The 23,705-nt window shown below is 48.6% G+C and overlaps 1 protein-coding gene across 1 annotated transcript in view; it reads left to right on the forward strand.

The window, feature by feature from the left end:
- Window positions 1–23,705, forward strand: part of RASGRF2 (Ras protein specific guanine nucleotide releasing factor 2) — an 839,627-nt gene that overhangs the window by 799,713 nt on the left and 16,209 nt on the right. The window contains exons 25-26 of the mRNA XM_030193334.1: window positions 7,552–7,669; window positions 18,260–18,328. Of these exons, the coding sequence (XP_030049194.1) occupies window positions 7,552–7,669; window positions 18,260–18,328 (187 nt within the window). The remainder of the gene's footprint in view (window positions 1–7,551; window positions 7,670–18,259; window positions 18,329–23,705) is intronic.

Consider the following 23,705-nt stretch of genomic DNA (forward strand, 5'->3'; position numbering starts at 1 on the left):
TTTGGCCCCGTCAGATCTGGTTCCCTCTACTTCTGGAGTTGTCCTCCGAAGAACCGTGGAGATTGAAGTGTTTTCCGACTCTCATTTCACAGAACAACGAAGCGCTTCTGCACCCCAACCTTCAGTCTCTGGCTCTCACGGCCTGGATGTTGAGGGCGTAGATTTTGCTTCGTTGGGTTTGTCTGAGGGTGTCTCCCGCATCTTGCTTGCCTCTAGAAAGGATTCCACTAAAAAGAGTTACTTTTTCAAGTGGAGGAGGTTTGTCGTTTGGTGTGAGAGCAAGGCCCTAGAACCTCATTTTTGTCCTGCACAGAACCTGCCTTATCTTTATACATTTCTTACATTTTTGGCGAGCTCTGAGCTTGGGTTGAACGTTCCACTGCTGCTTCCTCAGGATTTCTCAGGCAGGAAGATTTCTGTTTTACCTTTTTGGCTTATTTTGGTGGCAGTTTTGTGGTATTCTTCTTCCTCTATGTGATGCTCCGGCTAGACGGGGTTTCTTGAGGTCGGAGCCTTTTTCCTTTCGTTCCTGCCTAGCTAGCGGTCCGCTCGTGGAGTTCTGTTGGTCTGCGGGCCTCGCTTGGGGAGCATTAGCACCTACAGTTGAAACCTTCCTTATGGATCCCTGGGACGGCGCTTTGTTTTTCCTGGGGAGCAGTAGTGCATCAGGGTGCAGTCCCATTAGCTGGGCGCTGATTACTTTTTCTACCCAGTGATTTAGCAGAACTTCCTTTCCTGTTTTCTTTGCCTGTCAGTTTCTTCTTTGCCAGTCTCTTCCAGCTCACCTGCCAGTGCAGTTTTTTTCTCTCCTGCTCAAGCAGCAAAGGGCAGGCCGCACTCACCTTCTGCACACTTCGGCCTGTTCTGCGCTGGTGTGGTTCAGCAGCAGTCCCTCTTGAGCTCTCTGAGAGCAGTTTGAATGTTGGCAGCTCTGTGGCTGTCTATGGCATGCTTTACCGGGGAGTGTGTTTCTTCCCTGCTCCGTAAGGAGTGTTCTGCATTTGCAGGGTTCAGGGTCTGTTCTTTAGGCTTCCGCTCGAGCTGAGCTCTTTGGTGCACCGCAGCTGGTCCTGGTAGTGCCTTCCCCCATTTTTCTTAGAGTTTGTGTAACTGGGTCCTGAGTTCCTCTTGTTTTCCACCTTGCTTTCAGGGGTTTCTGGCTCAGTGCGCCGTCCCTGCCTTCTATTTTGGCACAGCGCTGCACCGGTGGAGCTGCAGTGTATGCTCTTTGTTGGTACAGGTGCCCCAAGCAGCCCATTGGGTAACAGGGTTGGCTCATGTTCCTTTTCTGGGCAATCCTTGGGAGTGGGGTTTTTACCGCTGCTACATCTCTGGTTTATTTTATTGGAGCATGTCTCCTTTGCGCTTTCATTTAGCCTCTGCCTTCTGCGGTGCACATTCTATGGGGGTAGTTTGCTGGACTTCTGTTCCGTGCCGTGGCATTATCTTTTCGGATGTGGAAGACCTTTTTCTTTCTCTTTAGGTTTTGCTCTGTGGTGGCTCTTTGTTCCTTAGCTGCCTGTTAGCAGACTCCATGTTTCCTTGGCTGTGAGGTTGCCAGCTGGCTGGGATTCTAAAATCTTGTGCTCGGTTTTCTCCTTTCGAGTATAGGGAACCTCTGCTGTAGCAGATTTTGGTTCTCCCTGCTTTTGATAAAGTTCCTCATGAGAGACACCTGAGAAAATTAGAGTCATGGGATAGGAGGCAAGGTTCTGGTATGGATTAGGAATTGGTTATTGGACAGAAAAAAGAGGGTAGGGTTAAATGGTCATTTCTCTCAATGGAGGAGGGTGAACACTGGAGTGCCGCAGGGATCTGTATTGAGACCGGTGCTATTTAACATATTTATAAATGATTTGGAAATTGGAACAATGAGTGAGGTGATCAAATTCGCAGATGATACAAAACTATTCAAGGTTGATGAAACGTGCAGATTGTGAAATATTGCAGGAAGACTGGGCGTCCAAATGGCAGATGAAATTTAATATGGACAAATGCAAGGTGATGCATGCAAGGTGATGCACATTGGAAAGAATAATCCAAATCATAGTTACCTGATGCTAGGGTCCACCTTGGGGGTGAGCGCTCAAGAAAAAGATCTGGGTGTCATTGTAGATAATACACTGAAATCTTCTGTTTAGTGTGTGGTGGCAGCCAAAAAAAGCGAATAGGATGCTATGAGTTATTAGGAAAGGGATGTTGAATAAGACCGAAAACACTATAATGCCTTTGTATTGCTCTATGGTGTGTCCGCACTTTGAGTATTGCATTCAGTTCTAGTCACCGTATCTCAAAAAAGATATAGCAGAATTAGAAAAGGTTCAAAGAAGAGCGACAAAATGATAAAGGGGATGGAACTCCTCTCATAAGAGGAAAGGCTAAAGAGGTTAGGGCTGTTCATCTTGGAAAAGAGACGGGTGAGGGGAGATATGATTGAGGTCTACAAAATCCTGAGTGGTGTAGAACGAATAGAAGTAAATCGATTTTTTTACTCATTCCAAAAGTACAAAGACTAGGGGACACTAGAGGAAGTTACATGGAAATACTTTTAAAACAAATAGGAGGAAATATTTTTTCACTCAACTAATAGTTAAGCTCTGGAACTCTGCCGGAGGATGAGGTAACAGCGGTTAGCATACCTGGGTTTAAAAAAGGTTAGGACAAATTCCTGGAAGAAAAGTCCATAGTCTGCTATTGAGGCAGACATGGAAAGCAACTGCTTGCCCTGGGATTTGTAGTATGGAGTGTTACCACAATTTGGGTTTCTGCCAGGTACTTGTGACCTGGCTTGGCCACTGTTTGGAAAACAGGACACTGGGCTGGATGGACCATTGGTCTGACCCAGTATGGCTACTTTTATGTGTTAGGCGAACATCTCACTGTCTGGGTGGTTAGTGCACCTGCATCTTGACGGCGTGCTCACTGCCCTAGCTGGATGTCGGGCCACGGCTTCTTCTTTACAAGTTGGCATGACCTCATGCTCGTAAGTGGAATGCAGTTTTTGTTTCTTAGTTTGTTTGCCACTCTGCGGTTTCTGTGTCTTTTCGCAGTTTGGCCTTGCCTGTCATACACCTCTGGAGATCGAGCCTTGCTCCTTCTCTGGAGGTCGAGCCTTGCTCCCTCTCTGGGGGGTTGAATTTTGCTTCCTCTCTGGAGGTCAAGCCTTGCTGTCCCTGGAGGCTGAGCCTTGCTCCCACTCTGGAGGTGTAGCCGAGTGTTGCTCCCTTTCTGAAGGTGTAGCCGAGTGTTGCTCCCTCTCCGCAGGTCGAGCTGAGCCTTGCTCCCTCTCCGCAGGTCGAGCTGAGCCTTGCTCCCTCTCCGCAGGTCGAGCTGAGCCTTGCTCCCTCTCCGCAGGTCGAGCTGAGCCTTGCTTCCTCTCCGCAGGTCAAGCCGAGCCTTGCTACTTCTCCGGAGGTCGGGCCGTACTCCTTTTATGGAAATTGAGTCTGATTCCCTGTCTGGAGTTTGAACCTAGGTTAGGACTTCTTCCATCTCTGGAGCTCCACTTTTACTCTTTTCTAGAGGCCTAGCCTTACTTCTCTTTAGTTAGAATGAGCTGGGTATCTCGGCAGCAGTTCTCGGACTGTTGCTCCAGAGTGGACCTTGATCTGTCTTTAGACAAAGAACCTGACTCTGTCTTTGATTGTTGAGTATGGTTCCGCTTGGGGGGGGGGGGGGGGGGTTACCCTCACAAGGTCTCGGCTATATGAGTTGGGCTTCCTTCTTGTGAGCCAGACTCCTTTCCCTTTTGGCCGGTTGTCTGGGGTCCGCTTATGCCTCACTTTTGGAAGCTCGAATGGGACTCTTTTCCTGGATGTCATGTCATTTTCATCCCATTTTCTCCTGGAGCTGAGTTTACTCTCTTTCGGTAGATAGAAAGTGTGTTTGTTCCTGGAGGTGGGGGCATTGCCGCCTCCTTGCTTATGAACCAGGATGCCATTCCTGTAGGTGAGGTGTGATTCTATTTTAGACTGGGGAGGTCTGTACTGGTGTCTGGACAGACAATGGACCTACATTTCTGACTCTTGCCCAAGGGGTCTGTTTCTGTCTTTGGTTTTGTCCGTTGTCGCTGCTTAGTGCTTTGGTCTAATTCTTGTCGGGCGAGTAAGTATCCCCCTGTTCTGTGGGCAGTTGTCCACCTTAGAAGAGTCGAGGTGATTCCATCTTTGGATGGTGTTGCAGTATCTCTTGGTTGTCATGTTTAGTTCTGTCTTCCCATTTCTTGGATTGGCTGAGTTCAAGTTGGCGATGTCTACCATCGTTTCAGTTGGTGGCCTCTTCCTCCATTCTTCCGGGTGGGCTGTGGCCCCCGTGGCTTGCTGGTTGGAGTCTCAGCTCCTTTAGATTCCAGCTTAGGACTCCCTTGCTGCAACTTCATCAGCGGCGTGACTTAGCTCTAATCTGCCTAGTGGTACAAGAGTTCCTTCCTCCTCTAGGACTTCCTCTTCAGCAGGATCTGTCTTTGGTGCCTGTACGAGTACATTTCATTTTTTTTGCGGTTCTCTTCATGGGCAGACTTGGGAACCCCTGACTGTACTTTGGTCAGTTATTGGGGTTCCACTTTTTGTTCTGGGTCTTTGGAAAATCCTTAGGCTCCTTTTCAAGCTCCCCTCAGGCTCTGGGCATGAGCTTCCTTCCAGGTATTTCAGCCTTTCTCTTATTTCAAGGACTCTTTCTTCCTATAGTGGGAGACCGTAGGAGGCCCTTTTTAGAGTTCAGATAATATAGATGACATTTGTTATATAGTTATAGGTGGGGTATATATTATATGTATGTGGGTTTTTTGCACATGTATGAAGTATGATGTGCATGTTAATTTAAGGTTTCTTAATGGCTTTTGTTTTGTTTTGTTTTGTTTTTTGTTACATTTGTACCCCGCGCTTTCCCACTCATGGCAGGCTCAATGCGGCTTACATGGGGCAATGGAGGGTTAAGTGAGTTGCCCAGAGTCACAAGGAGCTGCCTGTGCCTGAAGTGGGAATCGAACTCAGTTCCTCAGTTCCCCAGGACCAGAGTCCACCACCCTATCCACTAGGCCACTCCTCCACTCTTTTTAAAATTTTTTCAGGTTTTTGCACTTTGTTTTATTTTGTTTTAATATTGGGAAATGCAGCAGTTTAAAGGGGTTTAGTTTCAGTTTGATCACTTACTTTTTGACAGCTCTGGTTTTGTTCTGGCAGCTCTGATTTGACAGTTTCTCATTTGTAGTTGTATATTTTACTAAGTTCTTCAGTCTCTTTCTAGTGTAGATAATGTATGGGGCATCTGATATATGGGTATGGATGGGCACATGTTATAGAGAATGGGTGTGGACTCTACATTGAATCAGCACACAGTACTTACCATGTGCCATCATTTGCACAGATAGCATGAATGCGATTACTCTCTATGGGGTCCTTTTGCTAAGCTGCAGTAAGCACTAACATATGGTGCATTGCAGGGCACCCTGAAATGTACTGCAGTAAGTTTTAAATGTGCACACACTACTTGCGCTAAAAATATTTTTTATTTTTTGGCCGAGGGGGTGTTTCTGCACTAATCAGCACCTTGGCATTGCCATGCTCTGATTATCGCAGGATTAGTGTATGAGCCCTACAAAATAAATGGTGGCAAGGGCTGCTAATGGAAAGCAAAATATCTTATAAATCGAATTGTATTCAAAATTTTGTTATAGACTGTTAGAGGAGACACACTGTCAAGATTTTACCATACTTAATAGATAACAAAATAGAAGCTTCAACTACCTGGGGGAGAAGTTGTAGACTTTTACACCAACCCCAATATGTTTTATGTATCACTGGCCTCTCTAAAATTACTGTAAAAACAGCAGTGGGAAACAACTCTCCTTGGGAGAAAAAACTGCTACTTCAAAAAACAGTCCCTTACGACAAAAAATCCATTGACTAGGTGTCTGCTCAAAACAGTCTCAAAGTTGTCTTATACTTTTAGAGCTACAAAAACTTTCCCACTGTATTGTGCTTAATTCCATGTGCACAACCTGCTAGCATTTAGCTGTTCTACTGTCGCTTTGGTTCTACCACATTCCTTCACCTGTCAACCTGTCTCCGACTGGTTCAATTAAGTGCACAAATTCAATATTACTATTTAGCATTTCTATAGCGCTGCAAGGCGTACGCAGTGCTGCACAAACATGGTAGAAGAAAGACAGTCCCTGCTCAAAGAGCTTACATTCTAATAGACAAAAAAAAAAAATCAATTAATGTGTACAGGAAGGAGGAGAGGAGGGTAGGTGGAGGCGAGTGGTTACAAGTGGTTACGAGTCAAAAGCAATGTTAAATAGGTGGGCTTTCAGTCTAGATTTAAAGGTGGCCAAGGATGGGGCAAGACGTAGGGGCTCAGGAAGTTTATTCCAGGCGTAGGGTGCAGCGAGACAGAAGGCGCGAAGTCTGGAGTTGGCAGTAGTGGAGAAGGGAACAAATAATATCCCCGACAAGGGCCCCCTTGTGTCTCCAAGCTGCTTCAGGAGGAGGAGGAACAAGACTAGATACCAAGATGGCGATGAGAAAATAGACGCTGTTAAAAAAAACAAAAAAAAACCGACCAGCTAACATTTAAAGTCCCAGAGCTTACGATTCCTATTAACAAAATGCCTCCCATTCCATTGGACCATTCAATCCCTGAGGAACCACTATTTGTAAAACAAATATCCAGCGTTGTTCACGCTGATGCAATATCTTGAGGATGTTGTTTCCCACTGATGTTTTTACAGTCATTTTAGAGAAGCTAGTGATAAACTCGATTGGGGTTGGTGTGAAAGTCTATGACTTCTCCCTCAGAGAATAATAGGAGTATTATGGGCATCTACACAGTTAGCGTGAGCTAATGCTCGCTAAAAACGCTAATGCGCCTCTAGCGCGGCTTAGTAAACTGGGCCCTTAGTATAGTAAAATCTTGACAGAGTGTCTCCTTTAACAGTCTATAGCAAAGTTTTGTGTATATTGAACATTAGCGCATGGCCATTAATTCAAAAATAGAAAATTGGCCATTTTGTAGCTGCGGTAGAAATGGCCTTAGCATGTGGGAAAGAACCATGTAAGGGCCATAAAAGGACTTAATCCAATTCCCCTAGTTTCAAATGAGGGTTCCAGCTTTTGATAGCAGACTGCTCATCGAGCATTTGGCGTCACAGAGAACACGCTGGTTTATGCTGCTTTTGCTGGTTTTTTATAAAGGAAATTCCTTTTATCCTTGCCTTGATATATGATTTACTACCGCTCTCATTTAATGAAGATACAGATTAGCCCCTGACGCAGCCCTATTGTTGGGCGAAACACGGCCTGTGTCAGGCATTTGTCTTACATACGGTATCTTCAATAAAGTGGTTTGGATATTATATTGATCTGCTAGTTTGTTTTCCACCTAGTTTCAAATGAACAGTTTGTCAAAAAACTTGTGTATTTTTAATTCTGACTCTTTTAACACAGGTTAACCCAATATAGCTATTGGAAAAGTTAGATATGGTAGTAATTTATTAAACATGTTGTTATGATTGCAGTAGAACTAAAATGCATCTTCTGTCTGCCCTCACAGCTGTAATCCCCCATCTGTTCCTTACCTTGGAATGTACTTAACAGACCTCGCCTTTATTGAAGAAGGCACACCAAACTTCACAGAGGAAGGACTTGTAAATTTTTCCAAAATGAGAATGGTAACTTTCCTCTTTTCAAGTTTTATATTTGGCTCTTTCTTTAAGGCTGCGAGTTTGTTTTAAGGAGACTGTCAGGGTTGAAAATAATGGACACAAAAATCCCTAAAAGATAAATTTTGTCTTTTTGTTATTCCTTTCTTGTTGTCTTGTCAGTTTTGCCTTGCGTTTCATTTAGCCTTTTTGTGGTTTAACATTTTCATTCAAAATGTGAAAGTTTTAAGAAATTCCTTGTGCCGTATGTCAGTGAATGAGTATTTTTACAATTTAACAGTTATGATGAAGCAACAAAGACAAGCAAAATGATGCAACAGAGAATCCACAAAAGCTAACCAGGATGGGTCAGTCTTATTCCTTGAATTTGCATATTGAATCTGTTCATAAAGGTGGTTAATAAATCCCAATAAATAAAATATTCCATATCATCATGCTGATCAATCCATAGACTGGTGGGTTGTGTCCATCTACCAGCAGGTGGAGATAGAGAGCAATCCTTTTGCCTCCCTATATGTGGTCATGTGCTGCCGGAAACTCCCCAGTATGTTCTCTATCTCAGCAGGTGGTGGTCACACACAGCAGCAGCTCTGGCTAGGTCTCCAAGCCTATTTATTTAGGTTTTGTTGAGTACCTGGGGTTGAGGGCTCTTCTTGAGCAAGTGCAAACCTGGTGGTGCCAGGTCCCTCCTTTTCTCCCCCCTCCCGCTGGCTCCGTTTAAAAAAAAAAAAAATGTTGACGTCCTTTAAGGGCGTTTATTTCAATGTTTATTTCAATGTTTATTGTAGCTGCTCACTGGGACACCAGTTCGTTACAGCTCTGAGCAAGAAGCAGGTAATTTTACCCTTTTATAGCGTGCAGGGGGTTCCCTGTTCGGTCTCCACGTGGCTTATGGCGTCAGAGGGCGAGGGCGCGAAGATTCGCTCCCCGGACCGCGTGTGTGCGTCTAGCGGGATGCGGGGGTTTTCAAAGCCTGAATCGCCTTTGTTGGGCATCAGTTTGGAGTCCGGTCAGTGTCCCGGTTCTTCCTCCGGTGCGGCGGTTTTTCCCGCCATAAGCGCCCATCCCCCGCTGCTCGCCCACTCCATGTTGACCGGCCACTCTGCTCGGACGGCTTCTTCTTGGGCCGCCCTCGAGCTGGGAGACGTTAATGCTATGGTCGCCCTTGATTCGGGCGACGGCAAGAAAGCGGCGAAAGTTAAGCGCCGTTCTTCCCACGCGGCTCCTTCTCGGAGTTTCGCGCCGGATGCCATTTTGAATGCGCAGCATGTTTCTCCCCCGCTCTTGCGAGCGCCGGTTGAGGGTGCGTCTAGGGCCGTGGCCCAGGCGACAGAAGTGCACAGTCTAGGGGGTTTCTCCCCTGAGTTCTTTTTGCTGCTGCATCAGGCTTTTCTTATGATAAACGCTGCCCCGGCTCCCCCCTCTGATCAAGGGGCTGAGGCCTCCGGAAGCATACGCCCTCGGGTGGACTTCCAGGCCCTAGAGGACTCGGTCTCCTCTGATGTAGATGAGGGCAGCGTATCTGAGTTCTCCCAATGGTCCTTTGGGGAGTCCTTGGAGGAGACAGATTCCCGCTCGGATGGAGCGGATGAACCCTCTGCAGCACGGATCTTTCGCTCAGAGGATTTGCCCAACCTGTTAGTGCAGGCCATGAGCATTTTGAAGAGTTCCTCTCCGGAGGACGTCTCTCCCTCAGCCTCTGTTGGCTCTGCCATTATGCGGGGGACTAAGCGCCTGCCTAGAACCTTCCAAGTGCATGATTGCACACCTTGATTTCGACTCAATGGGATTTCCCAGAAGCGAGCCTTAAAGTGGCTAGGGCTATGTCCCGCCTCTATCCTCTGCCTGAAGGTGAACAGGAGGCCTTTCTTGGTGTCCCGTCCCGGGCTCTTACCTGGCGGCCCGCAGGAGGGAGCGGTAACCAGGGGCGCCCACGGGATCCGGGACGGCGGGATGAGGCTGCCGACAGGGCCGGCGCTGCCGCTGGCTGCTCCGAGGCCGGCGATCCGAGGGAGCAAGCGCCGGCCTCGGAGAAGGAGATCCGCCGGCCAAGATGGCGGCGCCGGCGGCGTCGTCCTCCTCGTTGGAGCAGGACCAGCGAGGCAGCTCCGCCCACTTGCGCCGGATTGGCGCACCAACGGGGAGACTCCGCCCGCCAGACAGGGGGACCAATCCGGGCCCCCTCTGCCTGCCTGGGCGAAGAGGATTGGCTCCAGCTGTTACCAGAGGAAGGACGGGCGGGGGATTTAAACCCCGAGACGGAAGGGATCCAGCGCTTCCGTTTTGTTTGTCAGAAGCCGACACAGGGGTTGCGTCCTGCCAGCCCCCTTCAGAGACTGTGTCTTCCGCTAGCCGTCCTTGCTAGCCAACTCCAGAGACAGTGCTCCTCTTCAGCTAGCCGTCCTGCTAGCCCCCTTCAGAGACTGTGTCTTCCGCTAGCCGTCCTTGCTAGCCAACTCCAGAGACAGTGCTCCTCTTCAGCTAGCCGTCCTGCTAGCCCCCTTCAGAGACTGTGTCTTCCGCTAGCCGTCCTTGCTAGCCAACTCCAGAGACAGTGCTCCTCTTCAGCTAGCCGTCCTGCTAGCCCCCTTCAGAGACTGTGTCTTCCGCTAGCCGTCCTTGCTAGCCAACTCCAGAGACAGTGCTCCTCTTCAGCTAGCCGTCCTGCTAGCCCCCTTCAGAGACTGTGTCTTCCGCTAGCCGTCCTTGCTAGCCAACTCCAGAGACAGTGCTCCTCATCAGCTAGCCGTCCTGCTAGCCCCCTTCAGAGACTGTGTCTTCCGCTAGCCGTCCTTGCTAGCCAACTCCAGAGACAGTGCTCCTCTTCAGCTAGCCGTCCTGCTAGCCCCCTTCAGAGACTGTGTCTTCCGCTAGCCGTCCTTGCTAGCCAACTCCAGAGACAGTTCTCCTCTTTAGCTAGCCGTCCTGCTAGCCCCCTTCAGAGACTGTGTTTTCAGCTAGCCATCCGGCTAGCCATCTCCAGAGCCTGAATCTCCTTGCGGAGTCCTAGCCGCCTCTGCTAGTCCTCCCTTAAAGACTGCGTGCTTACTGTCAGCCAGGTCAGCCGTCACCCCGCGGTTCCAGCAGTCCTGCTTGGCCGCCTGCAGCTGAGGGCTCAACCCTTGGTGAACGGCGGTCGCCGCGGGTGAAGATTCGGGGTGCTCGGCTGCCCTCTGGGGCCTTGTGGGGCCTCGGGGAACTTGAGGGCTCACCAACCAAGAAACAACAGGGACGCGACACTTGGGCCTACTGTAGATTCTTTAATCACTGCGGTGACTAAGAAAACGGCGTTGCCGGTGGAAGGTGGCACGGCCCTAAAGGACGCCCAAGACAGGAGTTTGGAGGCGGCTTTAAAGTCGTCCTTCGAGGCGGCTGCTTTAAGTTTACAGGCCTCAATTTGTGGCTCCTATGTGGCCAGGGCGTGCCGGACACTTGCGCAGCGGGCTTCCCCCTCGGATCCTTCCTTGAGGGCTGATTGGCCAGCCCTGGAATCGGGCTTGGCCTACTTGGCAGGCTGGCTGTATGATGTCTTGAGAGCCTCGGCTAAAGGTATGGCTCAGACAGTCTCTGCACGGCGGTGGCTTTGGCTGAAGCATTGGTCTGCTGACCACGCCTCTAAGTCTCGCCTGGCTAAGTTGCCTTTTAAAGGCAAGCTGCTCTTTGGGGTTGAGCTGGACAAGATTGTGACCGATCTCGGCACATCTAAGGGCAAGAGGTTACCGGAGGTCAGGGCTCGGGCCAATGATGCCCGCCCCGGTTCCTCCAAAGGACGGTTTCAGGAAGCCCATCGGTATTGCCCGGGCAAGTCGAGCTCCTCTGCCCTCTCTTCCATCAAAAGGAATTTCTCCCCCAAGCAGCATTCCTTTCGCAGAGACCGCCGTCCCGGAGGTGCCTCCTCCGGTCCTCCCCCAGGGTCTCGTACCCAATGACGGGGCGCTGGTCCATGGCCCAGAGCAGATTGGAGGATGCCTATCCTCGTTTCTGGGCGAGTGGACCAGGGTAACTTCGGACGCTTGAGTGCTGGAAGTCATCAGAGACGGCTACAAGCTAGAGTTCTGCCGACCCTTAAGAATCGGGTTTGTGCACTCTCCCTGCAAGTCTCCGGTCAAGCTGTGGCAGTGCAGCAGACTTTGGACAATCTGATCCGCCTGGGTGCGGTCATTCCGGTGCCAGAAGATCCTCTGGCAAGGGACGTTACTCCATTTCTTTGTGGTACCTAAGAAAGGAGGTTTTGTCCGGCCTATCCTCGACCTCAAGGGGTCAATCGGGCTTTGGAAGTTCGGCACTTCCAAATGGAGACTCTCCGCTCTGTTATAGCGGCAGTACAGGCAGGGGAGTTCCTGGCATCCTTGGACATCAAGGAAGCTTACTTGCATATTCCCATCTGGCCTCCTCATCAACGCTTTCCGCGTTTTGCAGTTCTGAGTACACTCCCAGTTCAGAGCCCTCCCTTTCGGGTTGGCTACTGCTCCGCGGACCTTCTCCAAGTTATGGTGGTCATCGCGGCCTTCCTACGCAAGAAAGGAGTACAAGTCCATCCTTATCTGGACAACTGGTTGATCCGAGCCCCCTCTTATGCAGAGTACGGCAGAGCTTCAGACCGGGTGATTGCTCTTTTGAGCTCCCTGAGGTGGATCATCAACTGGGAGAAAAGCCAGCTGCGCCCGACTCAGTCCCTAGAGTATCTGGGAGTTCGATTCGACCCCCAAGTGGGCAGAGTGCTCCTGCCAGACAATCGGATTGTCAAGCTTCAGGCTCAGGTGGACAAGTTCCTAGCAGCCTCTTCTCTTCGGGCTCGGGACTATGGGCAGTTGTTGGGCTCTATGACGGCCACGATGGAAGTAGTGCCCTGGGTCAGGGCCCATATGAGACCTATACAGCTCTCTCTGCTGCAGCGATGGACTCCAGCTTCGGAGGATTACGCTGTGCGCCTTCCCTTGGATCCAGCGGTGCGCAAGGCGCTGAGCTGGTGGCTGAGGCCAGACAAGCCGTCCGCAGGAATGCCTCTTGTGACCCCGGAGTGGGTTTTTCGTCACGGCGGACGCCTCTTTGTGGGGCTGGGGAGCCCACTGCTTGGGAAGGACAGCGCAGGGGCTCTGGTCCCCTGCAGAGACAGAGTGGTCTATCAACCTCCCAGAACTCAGAGCCATTCGGTTGGCGCCTTTGGAGTTTCTCCCGGGCCTGGCGCTGAAGCCAGTACGGGTCCTGTCGGACAATGCCACGGCTGTGGCCTATGTCAATCACCGGGGAGGTACCAGGAGCGCCCCTCTAGCCAAGGAGGCCATGTAGCTATGCCTGTGGGTGGAAGCAAACCTGGAACAGCTGTCGGCGGCCCACATTGCGGGAGTCATGAATATTGCTCAGGCGTTCTTGGACATCACGAAGCGCTGGGGCCAGCCGAGCCTAGATTTGATGGCGTCTTCAGCCAATTGCCAAGTGCCGCGCTTTTTCAGCAGAGGATGGGACCCTCGATCTCTGGAAGTAGATGTTCTTCTCCCACAGTGGCCGACTCAGGAGCTCCTCTTTGTGTTCCCGCCTTGGCCCATGTTGGGCAGGGTGCTAGGCCGGGTGGCAAAGCATCCGGGCCGGATAATCCTGGTGAGTCCGGATTGGCCCAGACGTCCCTGGTATGCGGACTTGATCAGGCTCTCAGTGGTTGGACCTCTGCAGATGCCAGCGGAGCGGGGCCTGTTGCCTCAGGGTCCCGTGGTGATGGAGGATCCCTCCCCCTTTGGTCTTACAGCCTGGCTATTGAGCGGCAGCGTTGCAGCAAGCAGAGCTTCTCAGACAAGGTCATCGCCACTATGCTCAGAGCGAGGAAGCGCTCTACTTCTACTGATTACGCCAGGGTTTGGCGTACCCTTGCATCGTGGTGTGAGGCAGGCTCACTTTCTCCCTTCACTGCTCCAATTTCATCAGTGTTGGCGTTCCTGCAAGAAGGTCTGGAAAAAGGCCTGTCGCTCAGTTCCCTTAAGGTCCAGGTAGCGGCTCTTGCTTGCTTCAGGGGTCACCTGAAGGGTGTTTCCCTGGCATTGCAGACAGATGTGGTGCGCTTTCTCAAGAGAGTTATTCACCTGCGCCCTCCTCTGCACGCAGTGGTACCTGCGTGGAATCTCAATCTGGTGCTAAGAGCCTTGCAGAAGCCGCCTTGTGAACCCTTGTCGAGGGCATCTCTGAAAGAATTAACGTTGAAAGCAGTCTTTTGGTGGCTATCGCTTCAGCCAGAAGAGTTTCCGAGCTCCAGGTGCTATCATGTCGAGAGCCCTTTCTGCAGTTCTCTGAGGCAGGAGTGTCTATTCGCACAGTGCCTTCCTTCCTGCCCAAGATTGGTCCTCGCTTCCATGTGAATCAGCAGCTCTGTCTACCCTCCTTTCGTAGGGAGGACTACCCAGAGGAGTACTCTGCTCTCAAATATTTAGATGTGAGATGAGTCATCATCAGATACCTGGAAGTGACCAATGATTCCGGAAGTCGGATCATCTGTTTGTGCTGTTCGCAGGTCCTCGTAAGGGTCTGCAGGCTGCCAAGCCTACAGTGGCACGATGGGTCAAGGAACCCATTGCAGCGGCTTATGTGGCCGCAGGGAAGATGCCGCCTATCCAGCTGAAGGCTCACTCCACTAGAGTACAGGCGTCCTCGATGGCAAAGGCCGAGTCCGTCTCCTTGGAAGAGATTTGTAGGGCGGCAACTTGGGCATCGGCTCATACCTTCTCCAGACATTACCGCTTGACTGTGGCTGCTCGGGTGGAGGCCCGGTTTGGAGCTTCAGTGTTGCGGTCAGGGATTTCTGTGTCCCGCCCTGGGTGAGTACTGCTTCGGTACATCCCACCAGTCTATGGATTGATCAGCATGATGATATGGAAGGTAAAATTATGTATCATACCTGATAATTTTCTTTCCATTAATCATAGCTGATCAATCCATAGCCCCTCCCAGATATCTGTACTGTTTATATTCTGGTTGCATTTCAGGTGCAAGTTTAGTCTTCAGTTCCTGTTCAGGAGGACTTCGTGTTCAAGTTTTTTCAATTGGATTCTTCAGGAGTTGAGACGATTTTGTGTTACAGTGAGCTGCTGCATTCCTCTCCCCCCCCCCCCCCCCCCCCCCCCGTTTTATGGGGCTGGATTGATACCTAAATTCTGCCGGCGCTCCCTCCCGCTTCGTGCGGCTGTAGGACAGCTTTTTACCCCTCCCGCTTCGGCGGTGTTAGGGTCAGTCAGCTCCTCCCGCGGTTGCGGTTGCAGGATAAGCCAGATCCCCCCACATCGGTGGGGTGGTGTCCCTCCCCCGCTCCGCGGGGATGAGCTGGACGGATTCCCCTCCCCCACTTGTGTGGGGATGAGCTGGGTTAATTCCCCTCCCCCGTTTCGGCGGTGGTGAGCTGGGCAGAGTGTCCCTTTGTGGGTGTAATTCTCTAAGTGCTGAGTCCTGCGGATGGAGCTTTGATATCGACATACTGAGGAGTTTCCGGCAGCACATGACCACATATAGGGAGGCAAAAGGATTGCTCTCTATCTCCACCTGCTGGTAGATGGACACAACCCACCAGTCTATGGATTGATCAGCTATGATTAATGGAAAGAAAATTATCAGGTATGATACATAATTTTACCTTGTTGCTACTGAAAAACTGGTGCAATTCATGCGAATGTGTCATGTCCCCTACCTCAACGCAAGCAGCATCCTCGGGCTGCGCGGGGTCCCGTCGACACGCAAACGACTGACACCGCCTGAGCCATGTGTATGTAGTCCTCTCTGGGTTTGTTCAGAGAGCGGTGGTTGCAGGCTCTTTAATTACTTTGCTTCCATGCACCTGTTTCTTCTCTCTCTCTCTCTCTCTCTCTCTCTCTGGCTTCCAGGCTCTTTGCTTTGCTTCCACCCACCTGGGTCTGCTCTTCCTCTGCCTGGCTTCCCTTGCTTCTCTCCTAATGGTCTTCCGGTTCCTCCTTCCCCTGCTCTTGTCCTATGGCTGTGCCCCTTCTCCATGCTGATGTCAGACGCCAACACTTGAGCTCTCCCTGGACTCCATGCTTCAGCTTCTATTTTGGTAGGTGTTTCTAACTCTATAATCTGCTTCTTATCTACTGGTCCCTCGTTGCTGACTTTGCCTGTACCTGGATTACCCTGCTGCCTGCCTACTGACTTTCGCCTGTACCTGGATTACTCTCTTGCCTGCCTACTGACTTTCACCTGTACCTGGATTACTCTCTTGCCTGCCTATTGACTGCTGCTTGTACCTGGATTACTCTCTTGACCTGTTGCCTGCCTGGCCAATACATTCATCACCCCGCTTCCAGCTCTGTCCTGTAAGTCCTGCAGGCTGCCCGCAGCTAGGGGCTCAACCTCTGGGGAATGGTGGTCAGCGCAGTTGAAACCCGGGGTTGTCCAGCCGCCAAGCAGAACCTGGTCCAAGTACCGGGCTCAGCAGCGCTCTACTTGGTACAAGAACTCACAAGTCTGACAGAATGCCTGTGATTTCTTCAATTCATCTCTTTCAAACTCTCTCAGCCTCACTTTAATAAAAGTAGGGACATCCACGTGGAATTTGCAAGACTGTGGGCACGTATTACACAGACAGATAAAAATTACTCTTTGCAGGAAAAACAAATAGCTCAATGGATTAGTACAGGCAGAGACGACATTAGGGGAGGGGGCAAACAGGGCAGCTGCCCTGGGCCCCACAACTCCAGGGGGCCCCACGATCCAGTCATCTCTTCCCCTTCTCCCCACCACAGTCCATCTCTTCCTCCCTTCCCGATATTTCCCTTCTCAGAGGGGCCCCGGCACTGCAGCCACCCTCACAATCTGCCTTCAGTTGCCCCGAAGCTTTCCCTCTCTGTCGCAATTTCCTGTTTCCACCTGGGTGGATTGCAGCAGAGAGGGAAAGCTTCAGAACAGCTAGAGGCAACTTATGAAGGTGGTGGCTGCACTGGGGTCCCTCTGAGAAGGGAAATCAATTTTTAAAGAAGACCGTAAGGTGAAGGGAAAGGAGGGAGAAAGACCGTGGTGAGGAGAAGGGTAAGAGATGCCCAGACCATGTACTAGCAATGCAGGTGGGGAGATTGGAGGAGAGGGGATCAGGGGCTACCTCCTTAATTTCTGCCATGGGCCCCACCATGTCTAAAACCTGCCCTGAGTATTGGTAGGTCACCTATTTGTACCTTACCCTTTCCAGTTGTAACTGAAATTCATTATAATGGCTCTAGAAACTAGTGAACTGTATCCAAAAGTGCTAAAAGATGGACTGGAAACCAGCATAAGGAAAACACTTAAATTAGACATGGGTCAAAGAAGGTTAAATATTTGTTGTAACAGTTATATTTTAAAAGTATGTAAATATCTATAGCTGTTTCTACAATTTTATATAGTATATAGATAATATTGAAAAGTGGTTTATCTAAAACTCTATATCAGTGCAGTTAAATTTACAGAAGAAAACATGGAGGGGCATAATCGAACAGGGCGCCCAAGTTTTCATGAGGACGTCCTCGCAGGATGGCCCTGTAAAGGGGCGGGGCAACCTGTATTATCGAAACAAGATGGGCGTCCATCTTTCGTTTCGATAATATGGTCGGGGACACCCAAATCATGAAATTTAGGTCGACCTTAGAGATGGTCGTCCTTAGGTCGTTTTTGAGATGGTTGTCCCCGGTTTTCGGTGATAATGGAAACCGAGGACGCCCATCTCAAAAATGACCAAATCCAAGCCATTTGGTCGTGGGAGGAGCCAGCATTCGTACTGCACTGGTCCCCCTGACATGCCAGGACACCAACCAGGCACCCTAGGGGGCACTGCAGTGGACTTCAGAAAAAGGTCCCAGGTGCATACCTCCCTTACCTTGAGTGCTGAGCCCCCCCCAACCCCCCCCCCCCCCAAAAAAAAACCCACAACTGTACACCACTACCATAGCCCTTAGGGATGAAGGGGGGCACCTACATGTGGGTACAGTGGGTTTCTGGTGGGTTTTGGAGGGATCACATTTACCACCACAAGTATAACAGGTGGGGGGGGGGGGGTGGGCCTGGGTCCGCCTGCCTGAAGTACACTGCACCCACTACAACTGCTCCAGGTACTTGCATACTGCTGAGATGGACCTGAGGCTGGCATAGAGGCTGGCAAAAAAGTATTTTTAAAGATTTTTTTTTGAGGCTGGGAGGGGGTTAGTGACCACTGGGGGAGTAAGGGAAGGTCATCCCCGATTCCCTCTGGTGGTCATCTGGTCAGTTCGGGCACCTTTTTGATGCTTGGTCGTGAAAACAAATGGACCAAGTAAAGTCGGCCAAGTGTTCATCAGGGACGCCCTTCTTTTTTCCATTATGGGTCAAGGACGCCCATCTCCTAAGCACGCCCCAGTCCCACCTTCGCTACACTGCTGACACACCCCCGTGAATGGAAAACATTTGAGAGTGCCCAAAATCGGCTTTCAATGATTTGGGCAACCTTGCAAGAAGGACGCCCATCTCCAGATTTGTGTCGGAAGATGGACGCCCTCTTTCGAAAATTCACCTGATGGTGTCTCAATCTGTTTGTGGTACAGAACCAAAATGCAGTGATAAGCTGAAGCACAACGTATTAACATTGGTTTATTCCTTTTACAGATATCACATATTATCAGAGAGATACGTCAATTCCAGCAGACACCATACAGGATAGAGCATCAGCCAAAGGTAACATTTTCAAGCTTAGTCTTGTCTCCCATTCTTCTGATGCTACACAGGCTGTTCTACTCCTTCTTCCAAACTCTTTTCACATCTCTCATTCTCTTCTAGCTCCATCCAGGATGTATTCTATTTAAACAGGATGATTGGGGTGCTGTACATACTCATGCAATTGCCTTGCAAATCTGGTTTTAGATCAATTTTAAATGCTTTTCTGAGTGCTTAATGACAATTAGTAAAAGACCCCCTTTGCTCCTTTAAAACTAGCTCAAACCTGGTATCCATGACCGTGTACATTGAGATCAGTCAGAAATTCAGTTAGACATTCTGTTAGGGATTACAAGTCAACAACTATCTGGAGTCATACTACAGGTAGGGCACCAGTGGAGTGGATAATGGAGTTGTGGGTAGAAAGAAATCATATATTTTCTAGAAAGAAATTGAAAACATAGTCATTTGCTTTTGTGCATATCTGAAGTGTCACGGTTCCACCGTGACTGTTGCCTTAGGGTTGCTGGTGTCTGGCTCACCTGCTTTCCCATGCGGACTTAGACGTGTGTGCATCAGCACTGTTCTCTGGGCACGCAGTGACTTCCAGGACACGCGCATCTGGATGACATCACCCTAAGACCGCATTTAGCGGTGGCTTGAAGTTTGGCAAACGCTTTCTTGTCTACTTCTTTCTCCTTGTGGAGTTCATGAGTGGATGCTAGCTCTCCGGGAGCCTTGCTTAATCCATTCCAGTGAACCCTGCTTAATCTGTTCCAGTGAGCCCTGCTCTTCAGGAGCCTTCTTAATCCTTTCCAGCGAGCCCTGCTCTTCAGGAGCCTTGTCAATCCTTTCCAGCGAGCCCTGCTCTTCGGGAGCCTTGCTCAATCCTTTCCAGTGAGCCTTGCTCTTCAGGAGTCTTGCTCAATCCGTTCCAGTTAGCCATGCTGTTTGGAAGCCTTACTCAATCCATTCCAGCGAACCATGCTCTTCAGAAGCCTTGCTCAATCCATTCCAGCAGCCCTGCTGTTCAGAAGCCCTGCTCTATCTGTTCCAGCGAGCCCTGCTCTTTGGGAGCCTTGCTCTGTCTTCCAGTGTACCTCGCTCCTCGGGAGTCCTGCTTCACCTATCTCAGTGAGCCTAGCTTCATGTCTTGCTTGCTTCTGTCTGGGCAGTGACCTGTCGACCACAGGGTTTTCCTTGTGGTTAAGAGCTCACCATCTAGACCATAATATGAAGTAGGTCTCGGAGAGGGTTCTCTTGAATATTATACTTGGTTATGAGATATTTACGACTCTGTTAAAAGGATACTTTATTTAGGCTTGCCATAGGTGGTATTACCAAGTGTAAGACAGTTTTTAATTTTCACTAGGTGCATTTTTACAATTGCATTGTATTTTGTGCATTATCTCCTGATTCTATATAGCACAACTAAGTTGTGCACGCAAATCCAGTTGTATTTATTTATTTATTGCATTTGTATCCCACATTTTCCCACCTCTTTGCAGGCTCAATGTGGCTTACAATACATCATGAATAGTGAAAATACATAAGAAAATAGACATGTAGTATTACAGAAGGATCTTGGGTAACATGATAATAATAAGACATCATCATAGTAGTGTAACAAGCGGATGTTATAAGACAATTCTGGATATATGTAGAGGAGTTCACATTTGCTGATCTTTGTGGTATACCTTGTTAAAGAGATGGTTTTTCAGTAGTTTGCGGAAGTTAATTAGTTCATAGATAATTTTAAAATTGCGTGGTAGTGCGTTCCAGAATTGTGTGCTTAGGTATGAAAAGGTCGACGCATGTGTTAATTTGTATTTTAGACCTTTGCAGTTGGGGAACTGAAGATTCAGGAATGTGCGGGATGATTTTTTAGCATTCCTGGGTGGTAAGTCTATCAGGTCTGACATATAGGCCGGAGCATCTCCGTGAATAATTTTGTGAACTAGGGTGCATATTTTGATCGTGATGTGTTCTTTAAGTGGGAGCCAGTGTAGCTTTTCTCGTAGGGGTTTAGCACTTTCATATTTTGTTTTACCGAATATGAGTCTAGCTGCAGTGGGCTGTCTGGAGTTTCTTGATTATTTGCTCTTTGCAGCCAGCGTAGAGTGCGTTGCAGTAGTCTAGGTGACTGAGTACCATTGATTGTACCAGGTTGTGGAAGACGGTTCTTGGAAAGAAAGGTTTTACTCTTTTTAGTTTCCACATCGAGTGGAACATCTTCTTGGTTGTGTTTTTCGCGTGGCTCTCAAGTGTTAGGTGTCGATCAATGGTAACTCCAAGAATTTTTAGGGTGTCTGAAATTGGAAGATTCAATTTTGGTGTGTTAATGGTGGTGAATTTGTTCGTGTTATGTTGAGAGGTGAGTATTAGGCATTGTTTTGTTTTTTTTTGCATTGAGTTTCAGCTGAAATGCATCCGCCCATGAATGCATGATATGTAGACTTTGGTTGATGTCATTGGAAATTTCCATTAGATCTTGTTTAAATGGGATGAAGATCGTTACGTCATCTGCGTATATATATGGGTTGAGGTTTTGATTTGATAGTAGTTTGGCTAAAGGTATCATCATTAAGTTGAATAGAGTCGGTGAGAGGGGGGGATCCCTGTGGAACTCCGCATTCAGGTATCCATGTGGCTGATGTAGTCGAATTAGATGTCACTTGGTATGATCGTGAGGTTAAGAACCCCTTGAACCAATTGAGAACGTTGCCTCCAATTCCGAAGTACTCGAGGATGTGTAGTAGTATTCCATGATTAACCATGTCGAAGGCGCTAGACATGTCAAATTATAGAAGTAGTATGTTCTTACCAGTTGCAATCGTTTGTTTAAATTTAGTCATGAGAGTAACTAGTACTGTTTCAGTACTGTGGTTAGACCGAAATCCTGACTGGGAGTCATGTAGTATTGAGAATTTGTTTAAGTAATTTGTGAGTTGTTTGGTCACCATCCCTTCCGTTATTTTGGTTATTAAAGGAATGGATGCTACTGGTCTGTAGTTGGTTAGTTCACTGGCACTTTTCTTTGCGTCTTTGGGTATGGGGGTGAGTAGAATGTTCCCTTTCTCCTTCGGGAAGAGTCCATTTTGTAACATATAGTTCAAATGATTCGTTAGGTCTGTTATAAATTGTTGAGGGGCAGATGTCATAAGGTTCTGGATTTGCACACGCAACTTAATTAGCAAGCCAATCAGCACTGATAATTGGCACTTAACAAGCAATTATTGACACTATTTTACATTAGAATTTAGAAGCAATTATTGACACTAATTGGCATTAGAATTTATGCAAATTACAGTCTAAGTGTATTCTATAATGTGATGTGCGTAAATTCTAAGTCACACAGTTGAAAAGGGGGCATTGCCATGGCCGTGGAATAGGCGGGTTGTGGGCATTTACTACTACTACTAACTAGCATTTCTAAAGCGCTACTAGGGTTACGCAGCGCTGTACAATTCTAAAATTATGCATGTTGTTACAGAATACATCTGGTCTCCATGTAATTTAAGCATCAGCATTTACACCGTTTTATCTGGCGTAACTGCCCATGACTAAATTTAGTCACATGGATGGGCAGTCTGTGTATTTTATAAACTGTGCAGAAATTTAGACTTATTCTATAAAGCATGCCTAAATTTAGCGTACTTTATAGAATACGCCTAGGCGTATTTTGTTTCGACAATGATTTTTTTTAGGCGCGATATATAGAATCTAGTCCTATAGGGGAAATGCTATAAATGGCTCTCAAAAATCAGCACCAGAAAAAACTGGTGCCAAGCTCTATTCTATAAAGGGCACTCCAGATTGAGCAACCTTTACAGAACAGTGCCTAGAGCTGATTCTCATGCCTAAACTTGAGTGCTGGTGCTTGTGTAAGGCCCATGCATTGCATTGCTATCATCCTTGTGCTCTCCACATCCCCTGATCTCCAATATTGTCCATGAATAGCCCCTGTAAATTGTATGGCATACTTTCCACCACTGAAGACTTACCACCACTGAAGACATTTTCCTTTCCTCCCCTCCCGTGTGCGTACGTACTCCGATTACACAGCCCCAACGTGTCTGAGAGAAGGGGAGCCAGCTTGAGAAAAGCAGATGTTGGCCAGGGAGAGGTCAGTTTCCTTGTCAGGGAAATGAGGAGACTCTATGATGTGGCTGCTAGCACACAGGAGAGCAGGTTAGATTTGGTTTAGATTCCACAGTGCACACGTGCAACATGGTAGTGCTTACATCTGCACTACCCATCCCTCCCCTCCCCTCCAAGCTCTCACATGTCCCCTCCACATCTGAGGATGATGATTCTTATGTACTGTTGCATGGGAGAGTTGGGCCTTATCATTGCATGCCTCTCTCTGTGGGCCTATATGTATCAGTGACACCATGAACTGGATTCGGTAAATGGCGCTTAAAATTCGTCACTGTAAAAAATCGACACTAAGTGTGATTCTTTAAATGGTGCACGCCCTTTACAGAATCGTGCTTAGTGCCAATTCTCACACCCAACTTAAGGCGCCAGACTTATGTCTGCTTAAACCTGGTGTAAATGCTGGTGCCCAAGTTAGGCACCTGAGACTGTATTCTATAATTACGTGCACAGCTTTTTGGAATGCCACACCCCCTTTTGAGTTACACATTAGTAGAGTTAGGTGCCGTGTCTTATTGAGTAGTGCATAGCCAGATGTGCTCGCAAATTTTAGTGAGTGCAAATTAACATCAATAATTGATAGTTAAGGGCTCATTACTCAATTTGTGCATGCATCATGGGCATGCACACAAATTTGGGTGCAGAAATCTGGGCACCATATATAGAATCTGGGGGCATGTGATTGCACACTGGGATAAGGTTGTTCCAGTGACCCCTATCCAGGCACCCTTCCCTCTCTCAACCTGGGCGTTGCTAAAGTGCAGAGATATTAAGCTAGCATAGCAGGATGAATACAGTCATTCTGTCAATTCAGCTAAGGACCATACTCATGACATTAATGTACTTATGATGCAACATAGTGTAGGCTTTGCCTCTCACTGCTGGTCAGCCTCTTGTAGACATGATCATGGTGTAATGAGGTTCAGTTAGATATTGTGCTAAGGCTCCATTTTTCCAGCTCCAATGCTATACAAATCAAATATAATAATTTGCTCCTGCAACGTTCCAATGTATCTGCCTGCGCCCGTAACCAACTCCTGATGTCACTCTCCCATAGTAGAAGCCTGCTTGCCTGACGTCAGGAGATGTTAGTATTTGAAGCAGGGAGGCGGGAAGCGCGCAAAGAAAAGAAGAGGGAGCCGGTTTAGCTCTCAGCCCTTCTTCCACACGCTACGCGGGAGCCGCTTTACCTCTCGGCCCTTCCTCCACACGCTACGCGGGAGCCGCTTTACCTCTCGGT

Source organism: Microcaecilia unicolor, chromosome 2 (assembly GCF_901765095.1).
Source record: "Microcaecilia unicolor chromosome 2, aMicUni1.1, whole genome shotgun sequence".
Classification (NCBI taxonomy): domain Eukaryota; kingdom Metazoa; phylum Chordata; class Amphibia; order Gymnophiona; family Siphonopidae; genus Microcaecilia; species Microcaecilia unicolor.